Source organism: Lissotriton vulgaris, chromosome 2_1 (genome assembly GCF_964263255.1).
Source record: "Lissotriton vulgaris chromosome 2_1, aLisVul1.2, whole genome shotgun sequence".
Taxonomy (NCBI): Eukaryota; Metazoa; Chordata; class Amphibia; order Caudata; family Salamandridae; genus Lissotriton; species Lissotriton vulgaris.
In genome coordinates, this window is record NC_141687.1 from 1,726,964,257 (window position 1) to 1,726,979,665 (window position 15,409).

Genomic DNA, 15,409 nt, shown 5'->3' on the forward strand with positions numbered 1-15,409 from the left:
CCGGAAACAATAACTATGCATGTGCATACAATTACAGCCATGGGAAACACTGTGCGGTCAGGTAGGGTGGGGCTACCCAAATCACTACCAGAACAGAATGCGTTACTTACTGTTTGGCTGCAGCCGGTCATAAAAGCCTTCAGGGGGCAGCGCAGTGTTATGTTTGTGCTCGAGAGGCCAGCAATAAAGTTGTGGGTGAGTAAGATTTCGATAAAGCACAACATGTATTCAAAGGGCCACCATAATAAGACCCAATCGCAAATGAAACAGCTATTGATGGGAAAAAAGTCTGTTCTTGCTAAGATGCTGAAACACCGAAGCTGTAAAGATAGCATGGGTTAAGAAAACTATAGAAGTCATAGACCCGTACATGAATTTAAAAAATTGAAAATAACGTGTCTTGTGGCTTACCTCGATATCTGTGAAGATATAAGGTTATAACGACATCTTCAATTGGAATGAACGATAATCTGCAAGTGAACATGATCAACTAGTGAGCTCACAGGAAAAATACAACACAAGGTAATCTGTGAACGTTTTTGACCTCTGGTACGTATTTCACTGTGTTGCTATGGTTAATCCCCGCACGCGCACTGCAGGTTTTGAAATCATGACTAAGCGTGCAGTGACTGAAACACCCAGCCTCATCATGTCACAGAACAGAAGCCATTCTAGCCGCCTGACAGAATAGCGAGAGGGAGGAATGACGGCGTTCATGCATCAGGCGGAGCGTGCAGGAGGGGGGAGAGCAGTCGGGGATTATCGGAGCTCGTTCTTCGACGCTTCCAAACAGCGACGGAGACTCCGCGCCGCGGTGTGACGTGGTTCTGACTAGAACAGCTCCCGGTCTCCATGGACCGGCGGCGGGCCCTGCAGCTTCCCCAGAGCTGGGCGCCCGTCCGACCCCATGCCTGGCGCGAGAGCCGCACAGCCCAGTAACCATGGCAACTGCCGTCACTGTGGACCGGCCTCGTGCCGGGCCGCTGACGTGTTTAAATGGCAGCAGCCACTATGTAGGAGAGCCCGGCACTATGAAGAGTGAGGCGGGGGGCTGCAGCGGCGGCGAAGACGACAACAAATTTGGTACCTTCGTGGCGGCGGGGTCTGTCAGAGACCGGAACAGACCGGGGAAGCTGGCAGCCTGAGCCGGAAAGGGTCCATTGAACAGCATCCCCTCTCCCACAGGTGAGTAATGCTACGTAGAGGGAGCAAAATACAGAGTCTAAATGTTCTGAAAGGTAAAGTGGTGCATGTAATGAATTACAGGTAAAGAAGTGGAAACAAGATCAAAACCAAGCGCCGTCCTTTGCAGACTGGGGGGCATGTTTTTCTTTCTCTCCTCTTCTCCATTGGCTGGAATGTAAACAATAGCCGTGTTTTTGACTTGTTGTTTACATTCCAACCAATGCAAAGAGAAGAGAAAGAAATGAAAAAAACACGCCCCTCAATCCGAAAAGTACGGGGCTTACAGCGAAAAGAGAACGTCACAGAGACCTCTTCTCCAATGGCTGGCTGCCGTTTAGGAGGCCAGCCAAAGGAGAAGAGGGGCGGGGTTTACCCTCGCTACTCTGAGACATTAAGTCTCGCTAGCGAGACTGCGCATATGCGCAGCATGCGCCAGTCTCGACCTAAAAAGCACTGTAGCGCCTTACTCAAAATGCACAGAACATGCAGGAGACCCCCACAACTACACATAGTGATTCTCAATGTACTTCCACGCAATGCAAAATGCAACATTGACCACCATAACACACCGCAAAATACAGCTTGGACAACATGCAAACATGCTCCATAATGCAAAATAAACATAAATGCTGTGCTATGGTCAGAGCTCCCGATTATAGAACTAGGGAGCCAGGTTCGAGTGTCGGCATCGGCTCAACATCGTGATTCTGGGCAAATCCCTTAATATCTCCGTGCCTATAAAAACTGAATGTGCCTATGTGTAATGTAACTGATGCTCATATAAAGCGTTAGGGTCGAGTCTGCCCTATGTGAAACTGCACATAAAACAGGTTCTGCTGAGCAGACCACGTGCGGCTTACAAAGGATCACACTTGTAGTCAAGTGTAGATTAGAACATAAAGGAACCCCTGTAAAGCATGCTCATGTGAGCTGCTTGATAAGAGCCCCTTCCGGACCAAGTAGTTGATGCCGAATTCGCTCCTCTGCCTCACTCCCATCACCCCACCCCTCATACACACCCCTCCCCCACATGCTTTCCCATCTTCATCAGCGTGCTCTGGTGATGCAGAGAGCAGACAACAGAGATCCACTGTCGCTGCAGTCTCGGCTGTGGACAAAGACACATTCTTAAGCATGTTCTGAAAAACATTAACAACACCAAACCTGCGCTCTATTTGGCTGTGTTATGTTTTAAACTAGCCTAAACTAAATAAAAACAAAGTGCTACGGCGCGTCTGGTACTAACCGCGCCATAGAGTTTTATTTTTATGTCTAGCACCTTAAAACAGTGCCGGGGGGGGTCAGAAAACAAGAGGGTGGCCAACAAAGAATGTGCAGTAGGAGGAGGGTTGTGGGGTGGGTCAAGAGAGCCAGCGAGGGAGGTTAAAGAAACAAGCATTTGCAATGCAAGAGGTCTCGCATTTACGCTACATTGAGCTATTTTCGCATTGTTAATTACAATGCCTTTTATTTATATTTTTAAAACCAAAACATAAAAAAAGGCATTGTCAGTATCACTGTCTGGGAATTGAAATGACCTCATTAGTACTATTTTAATAACTTAATATAGCTAAACTCATCAAAAAGGTCCAGCTTTGCTAGGGGTCTTTCACTGCACAGCAACACGTGTCACTGGATTTTGAGTAACTTTTGAACCCTTTGAGCTAGAAACAAAACATTTTTTGATTCAAATCTGCAGATTATGTGCAGACAATGGATTATGTGGTAAAAGCGGCAAGGCTATAAGTATGTGGAAAATCGCCACATCCGCTGATCGCATAATTCCAGTGGCCCATATCAGACCTCAACAATCAAAGCTGCATTCACCAGCCTTCCAGTCACCTGCGTTCGTCCGGACTCCTACTTGCACACATGCCTCACATAGAGAAAACCAGATCTGGCAGGCGCGCCTTTTCCTAAAGTGTGGAATGATTTGTCACTACACATAACAACCTACTCTGAAAACCAAGCTTTTCGAGACGAGTAGTCTTACTGTGCCAAGGGCTTGGCTAGACCCACACAACCGCTACAAGATACCCTCCCGGGTGACAGTGCCTGCTACAAATCTGCCGGGCACGTCTGCAGTACATTTAATGGGGCAAAGTCTGCATTTCTTTAAGTAGAACAACGCTTAAACTCTGTAACCTGAAAAAAATGACGTCAGGACAGAACGTGGAGTTCTAGAGAGGAGTGCCATGCACCGAAAAGGCGGCCCCTGCACTGCTTACAGCAGAGTGTGTCTGAGGGGCAGCTGTACTTTTAATGGAGCAGGAGTCGATTACCGAAATGACAGGCTGGAGCTGTGTGACACCACCTACCGGTGAGCACGAGTACTGCTTTAAAGTTTCCTGATACAGTTGCACCTATTCCCCAAAGTTAGTAATCTGTGGTTAGAAGTATCCGTAAGAAACGGGTCACTTGGATGAGAGGATAAACGAGACCGGGTAACAGTGTCAGAACAGACCGAGAAGAGAGGAGGCCAGAGTCAAATTGGGGACAGACAGTGGCACAGAACAGATGTATGTAACATGGGAAAGTAGATTTAAGTCACCTGGGACAGAGAATGACGCACTTGGGCTAAGTGACTAATAGAGACAGTAAAACTAAAGAACACGAAAAAGAACAGCGACACCATCTCCATGGAGTGGGCCCTAATGTTACACCGCTTCAAGAAATCATCACCCAGTGAGGATCCGGGCGGCGGCACACTCATACCAACAGACCCCCAACCACCAACGCAATCACAACCGCACACAATGGGCCTTCCCCGACGGCACATTCGTAATGCTGGCAGTTGCACCACACGCCACATCACACTGGGCGGTCAGACACTGAAATCAGTTCGATCGTAATTATCCCCACACTTCTACAGTACACAGTTGCATTGATTTGTGAGACTCACAACACCTAGACATCTGATACCTGTACACAATAATTTCATGAACCTTTTCCTGGTTATTATACCCCTGTTCTGTACAGCCTTTACACAGCCCTTAATACCACGGTTGGCAAAATGTCTACCGATCAGCTTCGTATATAGATAACGGTATACTAAGCTGTAGAGGATGAAGTATATAACTCAAATGAATGTACTTGTATCGCTAATTGTTATAGTAAACTATAAATGCCAATAAAAATATGTTTAAAAAAAAGAAAAGAGCAGCGTCACCAGGAGCCCTACAATAGAGCCAGAGGGACACAAAGGGTAAGAGAGAGGGTGATTATACAGTGGGGCAGAAGACAAAACAGCACAACATGAGACACATATGGGAAAAGTGACGGAGAAGAGACGGGGGACACCTTGGGATATAGACTGGCCAGGAGGAAACACTCAGAATAGATAGACACCAGGGGTCGGACACGGGAATACAATCAGTGGGGCAGTAGAGGGCAGACTATAACAGAACAGAGACACAAACCTGAAGACATCCTGACAGAAGTAGAGATTAGCTCACACAGTGAGAACTTATACAGCAATGGAGAAAGTAACAAATTACCCAGCAGGTCGGTGCCTCCAAGACTGGTCGAATCTGGTGAAAAGTATGTGGAGTGCCAGATTTATACTGACACGAATCACTGTGCACCAGCCCTACCTGCCTATAAGATAACAAGCCTTTTCAGAAATCAACCCCTTTCCAAGCAGGTTCCCCCTCAGATACAAGATTCTGGGTGCACTGAGGCAGAATGCTGAGTACAGGACATCCTCTCCGCACAAGGTGAGGGGCGGTGGGGGGCGCACTCTCCCCACCACCGTCCTCTCTGTACAGTCAAGGACGGGACCGACTTTTCCTCAGAGCTGCTAACTGCATACAAGCGCAGTGCAGTGAGTATTCCTGGTAGTGGCGTTTCCTGGTTCATCACTCCTCCCACTGTGACCTTATCTGCCTGGCATGTGACAAAGGTCACAGGAAACAATATGTTGTTAAGGAGCACATGACTCAATAGAAACTATGCATCTACTATTTTGTAAACATACTCGAGGAACACAGGAATATGCCCAACAATGCAGAGAATGACTGACCAAAATCTGAAAAGCCTGCTAGGCGAGTCCATGACATGTCAGACAATGCTGCAAAGCACAAGGCACCCAGGCCGAGACATAAGTACTGCAGAATGCAATGCACAAGGCACTGCACAAGGCACCCAGAGTCCAGACATACATCCCCATATGCAGCTCGAGCAGGACATTGTAGGGCACATGCCAGATCAATGCTCTGTGTGCAAGACGGTGCATGACAGGCAAAAGCAGGTTCAGAAGACCCCTGTGCAGCTCAAGCAGAACGCTGCAGGGCACAGACCTGGGAATGATCAGTATGCACTTGTGAGGCGCATCTATGATGACCACGGACCGTCACGACAGGGCAGCTGGAGCGCTTGTTTAGCAAAAGGAGGCCACGAAATCCGGCTCGGAGGCCAAAGGACGTCTACAGAAAACCCTCATTTCCTATGGCAGGCCACCGTTTAGCATAAACGTTGACGCCAGCCAAAGGAAATGAGGTTGGGGCTTAAAGCCCCCTTCTGAAATGTCCTTCATTACAAGAGTCCTCGCAGAACGTGCAGCGCCTTGCGCTGCAACGCTACACGCAAGACCTAAAAAGGACGGTGGGAAGAGGGCTTCTTAAAAAGATTGTTGTGTGGGAGGCTGCCATGGGATGATTAAGTGAAGTTCAGAGGACATAAATAAAATCAAAGGCAGTCTCCAACATTACCAACCATATCTTAACCGTTTAGTAAATTTAAGATTCCAACAACATCAACATCATATGCAGACACATGGAGACAAGGTGAAGGGAGGAGGACAAAAAAAACTAGCCAGCAGACAAACACACTTGCTTACAAATAGTAAAAAAATTGACGACAAAAGTGGATAAAAACGTAACAGGATTGACTATTTGAGTCAAGCTCCACTGATAAGAAATGCTCACAAAAGGCAACAGGAAATAGCATGCTTTAACCAATTAAAACGGTGGAAAGGTAAATAGCAAGCAAACGAATCAGTGAAAAATAAGGGCAGATGTAAGCCCCTTTAAAGAGTTGTATTGAATACAATAGATTTCACAATCACAGCACAAGCAATGTGCAGGTGAAACCTAAAAAGGGACAGAATGCAGTAAAACGTTGTAGTTCCTACTCTGTATGTAAAAAGTTATATATTCTCCAAAGCACATTTTGAAGAAACAAACTTGATGTCTGCAGCATCACACCCAAGTGAAGTGTTAAACCTATTATTGCTTATAACGAAATATTGCATATTTACACCCTTTAAACACTGAATAATTGTCTATTTGCTAACAATATGTCAGTCACCCCCCGCCCCCTGAATCTAGAGGAGAGATGGAAGGTGACATGCACCGTTTATTACATTTGTGAGAAAAAATAAAACATACTTTAAACCTTAAAATTACTTTTAATGTATGCTAATAAATTGGCCTGTAAATGATTTTTAAAATAGAGGGTGGAAGACTCTTCATTTTGAGTTTGACCAGAAATGTTGAACTTCGTCCTAAGAAATGGAGGAAGAACAGCAATGTCTTCTTCCATGAATGTTCCATTACTGACCTCTGCGCAGTCGTGAAGTCACTCTGTTGTACAGTTTTATTGCTATCTACAATGGCAACTTATCACCTAACATGTACGATAATTTTGGACACATATCGGGCCAATGTCACATATGATGCTTCTGTGTGTGTGTGTGTGTAAATGCAATGTAACTTTTCTGTTTGTAGACTCCCCCCATCATACATATCATCAATTGTTCCAACTCAGTCTGCGAGATGACTGGCAACAGAACCATTACTACAATCACATGCCCGCCCGTGGTGGTTCCAAAGTGCATAAGTGGAAACGAACCAGCAAAAATCTATGACGAAGACCTGTGCTGCTACCATTTTGAGTGCAAATGTAAGTTGCTGAAAATTTATTTTGGTTTAAGTTTGATTTAGAACTCCTGTATTTCTAGTTTTTCTGACAGGGGGACAGAAATGTTAACCCTACCTGAAATCTGGGTACCATACAATAAGATATAAGATCTCATAGAGTAATATCTTGGTCTGCAGCTATGCAATGCCTTATGCCAAGAGGAACTCCGATTTGTACTATGATCTTTCTTTAAAGTTAGGCGGGTGTTTTAAGAATCGCAACGTCTGAGGCAGAGCATGGGCTTGATGCCCAGGTTTTGGGTGCCTTGTGGATTAGTAAGATGCTTTTAGAGTATCCATATATGTGTGCGTTTGAAGTAAGATGAGTGATGACACTAGGAGAACCATTCATTTTTGTAGGGAAAGATTGGGAAAGGGAGAACTCCACACATTTATCAAAGAGATGTCACTCTCAAAGAATGCTCCGAGCTTGCTTTTTTCTCACTTTGTGGTGGGCCAATAATGTCTGTGTAAATGTGTAAATGAAGGTTAAAGGTGAAGAATCCACTAGAGCAGGGAATAGGATTCCATTTTGGGACCCATACACGGCCATCTATAGAACTTAATCCAGTCGTAGGGGTCTTTTTTAAATTCGACAGTGCAATATGGATTCAGATATCAAAGGTGAACAGCAAAGGCAATATCCAAACTGTGAACAATCACGCGCTCACATAGAACGATGGTTAGTGGTACTTACACATATGTGTAGTAATGAATGAATAAGCTACCTTCTAGCATGTTGTGCCTCTGTAGGCTGCTCATTTTTGGCAAACAATATTGTCTATTAAAATATTTACCCGTAGGTTAGGGGGCTCAAGAGCAGAAGGGTAGAAGCCCTTTGAACAAAGATTATCGAATTATTTTTTGTTTAACAAAAACATGAATCTGAATGGTTATGGAGAACATATTGTTTGATTCTACCTCCATGCCTAAAATATACACAAAATGGCAAACATAGCCCTTTTTATCTCCACACAAATCACAAGTTCCTTGTTTCCAACAATTGTGAGCTGGAGCTTTCTAAAAATGGTTTGGATGAATTCCAGAAGTCTGTGAAAAAGTCACACTTTATTTGGACTGGGGTTTAGTGTACATTTGAAGCCTACATACAGAGGGGGAAAAACAAGTGTTTTTTTTATATATTTTTTTCCAAAATGACTTGTATTACATGAATTAGGCTTTGGTGGTCGAGTACGTGAAAAGTATGCCCTCTGTTACAAAAGTCATACAGGCTCCATGCTAAATGCATTTTCCATGCAGGTTCTAAAGTTGTGTGATATATGTTGTTAAAGCTGAGCTTAGGGGCCAGGTACGCACCCACTTTTTCATTTCCACAAGACATTTTATGCTTGAACCAATCTCACTCAAGCGATAATTATGTGTCAAGCTTAGACTTCAAGAAAATAAATTGGGAACATTCATATACAGTTAGCACACAAGAAAAAACTGTGCCCACCCCGCACTTTTACTAATAGTGAATTGGATGTTTTGGGGCTGATTCACAAAGGAATACATGAATGCATAAAAGAGTACTCCTGTAGTGTGGCTTCCAATGCTCCTAAATGCCTTTGTGAATTTGACCCCTAAACATCTCAAACATTCCAAATGCTGTTCTTCTGCAGATCTGGTAGATATAACAATATTAAAGAGACCTGAAGAAAGACCACAACACCAAATCCTCAGCTAAACTATATATGGAGGAGTTCATCTTAAACCCTTTTGTAAAAACTCTTGTTTTTTGCTTAAGGAAAACGGGCAGCAATTTTGAAAAAAATGAATGTGCTATTTAAAAGCTATCATGATGGTCTACTAATTCCAGCAGGCCTCCATCCCTGTGATAGCTGTGAATCGCACTGTGTCGCAATTTACCTCATTATTAGTCATGAGGTAGGTCGAATTGCAACCCACTATGATTCAGTATATTGGGAACTGACCTTTTACAATATAGGTCTGCTTGCTAAATACCAGACTTGTCATAAAAATACGAGCTGCAAATTGTGACCATTGCTTCACAGCACTGCCTTAATATCACCAGAATCGTAACGGTGCGGAAGTGATTCTTCAACAGGAGATTTCCCTTAAAGCATGAGTCAGATGTTAGAAACTATAATTTTTTTCTGATGATATTTCTAATATATCTTAACTCTGATATGGGATATTCAGACAGACCATCCTCCTTTGCACTTTCTGTAACTTGCCCTGTCAGCTCAATTGTACACAGAGTGAAAAGAACACAAGAGAGGAAACTAGAGAGGTTGAAGTACTTTAACAATTTGTTTTTATTTGCCTCAGGAGAATTATCACTGGAGAACATTTATTCTATCCATGAAGCAATGTATTAACCAGTTTAATTTCATTTAGAATAAGAATCATCTTGCAGCTGCATATGCTCAGTTTTCTAATTAAACTCCCGACCTCTTTGTCCCTTCTCTGTCACCTTTTTTGCAGTGAAATGTCAGAGGGAAGTGTGCGGCAGACCTGTACAAGTTATTTTAGTTTTCATTTCATATTAAGTGAAGCTGACTGATGCTTCCTTAACCTACGGTGTTATTTGCACTTTGTCTGTCTGCCCTTCCTTAGTTCTCGTCCAAGCTATATTAAACACACGTTCTCTCTTTTCAGACTGCACAGGACCTGATGGAATGCCTAAACAGGTGAGTAACTGAAGAAGAATACCACCACAAATGTAATTTCAGATAATTCAAATATGGAGAGATGAACCTATGCACAGTAGGGTATTAATTTATTTATGAACATTACAGTGTTTTTTTTTCTAAAAGAAAGTCTACATTGTAAAACAAACTTTCAAATAGGCCCTGCTGACGGGAAGATGTGTTTCTACTATTTTGTCACATAAAAAGATATTTCTGTACATGTCATAGTCGCAATGTCATTTTCCATGAAAGTTTTAATGACAGCAAACATGACTTAGCCATCTTTATGCAAATATAAATCAATGTATGTCACTCATAAGAAGACGGACCTGTTGGTATGAACTTCCCATCGGGAAAATATTGGAGCAACCCCTCCTTCGTAGTATTTTTTCTTCCTTGTAGAATGAACCAAGAAGAAGTTGATCTAATTCTTTTTACACAGTATTACAGCCTGTCTTTAAAAAAAAAATCACACGATAAAAGGTGGACAAAACAGACTGAAACAAAAAAAATGTATGATAAAGATTTTACAATGAATACATAGATTCTTTTTTGACAAAAATAAAAACTGATAATTAAATATCCTTTGTTAGACAAGGAAACTGGTTGTGAGCCATCTGTGCTGCACTTGTAATAAAAAACATCTATTTCACTTTGCTTCAAAAAGGTGCCAATGTTCATCCTATAGAAGTGAAGAATAGTATTTTTTTTAATTCCTTGTTGAATATATTTGGCAAAATATAGCAAAATATAGGTTGTACCGTTTTGTCCTTCTCCAAAAATCTCTGCAATATATGCTGAGGCACACACTGAGGTTCCCACTCAATAAAAAATGCATACAGATATAGACGGAGGTTGATTTATGTGCCTAAACGTACTTTAACTTTTTTTTCAGTCACACAAAATTCCATAAATTCACCACATAACTGGGGCGAAGTGGAAGATATTAGTGCTTTGACCTCACAGGACATGATTTACCCTCCTCCTGGCTCTTCCACTGCAAAACAGCTTGCCCGCTTTCAGTGCTGCTACTTCTCACCTTGGGTAGACTTCTGCTGGACAGCTGTGTTCTTGCCACCTAACTGAGGCTATATTGGGGTCATTCTGACCCTCCGTGTTGTAAAATCTGTGCATTACATTGGGCGTGGAGAAGGAAGTTGCAGCATTGGTATCTCCTTCGGACAGTGGTTTCTAGGTAGTCCTATAAGTTCCTCCGGGGTGATTATATCCTGGATCTCTTTTTTTTCCAACCCTAATGCTCAATAAGCAGGTGCCTCCTAGCACATAAATAGGACTTACCCAAGACATTTTCAGAGCCAACTCCAGTTCCTAGCTTCTTCTGGTTTTTTTCCTTTTTTTTTTTTTTTTTTCTTTTTTTTTATTGCGAGATGATCAGGTTTACAAGCAAATAATATTCACAGCATGAAAAGAAGATAAAAACATACTGATGAGAGAAAAAACAATAAGAAAAAAATCCTTCAAATATACATCAAAGATTATATGTGCAGTACACAATACTATTCATGAATAACGTTGACAAAACTGGTCTTCTTAACCACTTCCTCCCTCCATCCATTGCTCTATCGGTTCCCAAATTTTAATTCCCATTTTCCTCCTTTTGCTGCCTTTTGTCCTATATATTGCTCGCTCCATAATATATCTTGCCAGCAAGCGAGCTTGCCATGATGCAAAAGAGGGAGGGTCTGAGCTTATCCAGTCTTGCGTTACACAGGAACGAAAGATCCCAACAGAAATAAACAACAGTTTTTTATGATCATCTGTCATAGCTATGTCAGTAATTCCTATCAGTACAAGTTCAGACGTGAGTATTACAGGTATTCCAAATAACAAAGAAAGGAAATGTTGCATTTCTGCTAAGATTCTGCTTAAATGTGGGCAAGAAAAAAACATATGTACAGAGTCAGCTGCATGTAAGCCACATCTACTACAAGCAACGCCCGCTGAGGAACCCCATTTAGCAATTTTTGCTGGTGAGTAATAGAGATCAAATAACACCATATAGTGTTGAGTTCTGCTTCTACCCGACAACAATATGGAGTTAGCCAAATAGATAGATTCTTCCATTTTAATTGAGTTAATACCTAGTTTCTCCACCCATAAGTTTTACCTAAACAGAATATCATCTGGTTGTTTTGATATCAGCTGATTATAAAAGTAACCAATTTTTCTCCTTTGATACAAAGAGTCGATCAAGACAATTCGTTGTAACGACATTCGATCCCGATCTGAAAGTGTATAAAAGTAACTATGCCATTGTAAATATTTGAAGTGATCAGCATTGGTAAGATTATATTTTGTTTGAAGTTCGGTAAATGGCTTAAGTTTATTATTCTGTAGGAGATCCCCGAGCTGGGTAATACCAAGGTTATGCCATCTTCTCCCAGTGCTATCCATACCCACAAATGGGAAAATATAAGAGGAAGTCAAGGGGGTATATCTCGTAATTTTGGGAATGTCAAAGACTCTCTTAATAGCTTTCCAGGCCGAAAAAGCAGCTTTAACAATTTTAAATTTTGTTTTTTTGTAATAGCTGGGCTCAACAAATTTTAATAAGCAGCCCCTGGCCTCTGTCCCTAGAACCAGTTCGTAGATAGATGGAGAGTGAGAGTCTAATATCGGAGCCTTTTCACTGACAATTAAGGGAGCGATGAATTGCAATACTGATGATAAATAATAAAAAAAGAAATATGGTGTACCCCAGCCCCCCCTATCTTTTGAGATTATCATTTTTTGATAGGCTCTACGAGGTCGTTTATACCCCCATAGGAATCTTCCTGTCATTTTCTCCAGCTGTTTAAAAATAAGTGTAGAGAATCCTAAAGGAATACAACGAAATAGATATAAAAACTTAGGGAGAATCATCATCTTCAAGACATTATTTCTACCATATAAAGAAAGATGTAGATGATTGATGCGCTCTAGTAAAGTGTTAGATTCCTTTATCATGGGTAAGATGTTTATTTCTGGGATCTCTGAGACTGGCACTGTGATTTTAATACCCAGATATGTTGCAACGGAGACTATGTTGTTATGTGCTGGGGGGTTTACACCTGTATATAAGATTTGTGTCTTAGCCATATTTAATTTATACCCTGAAAAGGCGCCAAAACGACTAGCCAGGTCTTCTATCCTTGGGATAGCTTTACTTATATCTGTAGTAAGGACCACCACATCGTCAGCATATGCAAGTGCTCTATAATGTATATCTGCTGCTACTACCGGTGTAATATCATATTCTTGATTTAATTTGTTTAAAAAAACATCGATGTAAATTGCAAAGAGCAAAGGAGAAGCAGGACACCCCTGCCTTGTACCCCGGCAAATTGGAAAGGTGGTCGACTTATTTATTCCAATCTTGATGGATGAGATAGGAGTATTGTACAGAGCTTTCAATGCTCTAATCATACTTGGGCCAAACCCCTTAAATGCAAGTAATTCCCATAGATAGGGCCAGGCCACTCGATCAAACGCCTTCTCGGCATCTAAAAGAATTACTCCTATTGGTGTGTTTGTACCTTCAGCCCGATCAAGCAAGGAGATTACTCTCCGAACATGATCAGTGGTATCCCTTTTGGGTATAAACCCATGTTGCCACCGTGATACTATAGTTGAGATTATCACAGATATCCGACTTGCTAGGATTTTTGAAAAAACCTTGCTATCGGCATTTATAAGTGAAATTGGCCTATATGAAGCCGGATCTAAGGGAGGTTTATCCTTCTTTATAAATGCCATAATGGTCGATTCCGCCCAGGATGGTGGTGTTTCTCCTTTCTGTGCTGCCATGAATGTTGTTAATAGATCTTGTTTTATCAGATTTCTAAACATCCGATAAAATTCTAATGGAATTCCATCTGGCCCCATGGCTTTTCCACTAGCAAGGGATAGGAGCGCCGAATTTATCTCTTCCCAAGTAATATCCTGTTCTAAAAACTGAAACTGCTCCATAGAAAGTTTAGACACGTTATCATTTTGAATAAAATTTAGCATTGTTTCGTTAGTATGATCTAAGAAATCTTGAGTGTATAGCTTGAGGTAAAATTGTCGAAAGACCTCTAGGATTTCATCAGTTTTAGTATGTGTTAGGCCAAGCTCATCTTTAATTGCGCCAATAAGGGTTGATGCCATCTTTTGTCTTGTTCTTTTTGCCAGTATTTTGCCAGATTGCTCTCCGAGCTCAAAAATCTGTGCTCTCATGACTGCAGATTCTTCTGCTAATTTAACTGCAAACACTTCATAAAGCTTTGCTTTATGAATGGCTAGTGAGGATTTTATGGGTTCAATATTTTGGGTGTTTTTTATAGCGTTTATTAATTTCTGTTCCCAATCGCTAACTAGCTTGTATAACCGATCCATTTTATCCCGAATACTTTTTTGTTTATTTATTGAATATGAAAGAGTCTCCCCTCTCACACCCGCTTTAAATGTATCCCATACAATTTTCGGGGGGGCGGTACCCCTATTAAATTCAAAAAATTCCGTAATCCAATTACCCATGTGTTCTATATATTTTGTATCCGCCAGTAGCTTTCGATCAAATGACCACTGCCTTACATTGATGGTAGTATATGATGTTAGCTCTATCATAATTGGGTTGTGATCCGATATTACTCGGGGGAATAACTCAAATGTAACATTATCAATGAGGGAGGCTTCGATAAAAAAATAATCAAGCCTCACCATCTTCTGATGAGGAGCAGAGAAAAAAGTATAATCTGGTAAGTGAGGATTCTTGACAAATGCTACATCCAACAGACCATATTCTACTATTAAGCCTTTTAAAGCTTTATAAGTCTTTTTCTTAAAACCTGTATAACCAGCATTGCCATAGAGATCCAGGCCCTTGTGTAAATGAATATTGAGATCACCACAGAATATCAGAGGAGATGGCCATTGGGCTAGCTCTAAACTTAAAAAATTCAGACTTTCGGGATCATCTATATTAGGCGCATATATTGAGCAAATGGTGTAGGTTTTATTATGGATATTAATTTCTAGAATAATCCATCTGCCACATGGATCAGCCTTGCTGCGCTTAAGAGAGCCCAAACCTCTTCTCATAAGTATAGCTACACCCTTTGTAGTGGTTCCTTGACGAGTACAATCCAGTAAATGCATGCCTAGATCACTAAAGCAATGCCGGTCATTCCAGGTCAAGTGTGATTCTTGTATACATAGCAGGTCTATTCGCATAGCCTGTATCATCTGTGCACAAATCCCCCTCTTCCTTTTGTTATTTAGCCCACACAAATTCCATGAACAGATCCTCAATTTACCCAGCATATCCTTTCAAAAAGATTAAACATAAAACAGGAGAAAACAGAAAAAGCTATAATCCAACAATTATCATCTTGACAATTCCAAAGAAATTTATAGTTAGAACTGAGCTTCAAAACAGCTATCACATCAAACATTGTATTCTCTTCTTCCTTTTTAAAAGATACGTTCTTCACCTGATCAAACTCGCACCCTTTCCCTCCCACTCCCCCCCTCTTGACCCCACCCTTCTCCCGTCCCCACCCCCACCCATGTGAAGGCAGAGGGACTTCGTAGTCCCTCATCATGATGATGATGTGAGATGCAGCTTCATGGTACTACCCAAGACATTTTCAGAGCCAACTCCAGTTCCTA

At 41.7% G+C, this 15,409-nt stretch overlaps 1 protein-coding gene across 1 annotated transcript in view; it reads left to right on the forward strand.

Moving 5' to 3' along the window:
- The window catches only part of LOC147733200 (mucin-5AC-like), a 224,208-nt gene that overhangs the window by 152,458 nt on the left and 56,341 nt on the right, over window positions 1–15,409 (forward strand). The window contains exons 27-28 of the mRNA XM_086956009.1: window positions 6,912–7,086; window positions 9,726–9,757. Of these exons, the coding sequence (XP_086812135.1) occupies window positions 6,912–7,086; window positions 9,726–9,757 (207 nt within the window). The remainder of the gene's footprint in view (window positions 1–6,911; window positions 7,087–9,725; window positions 9,758–15,409) is intronic.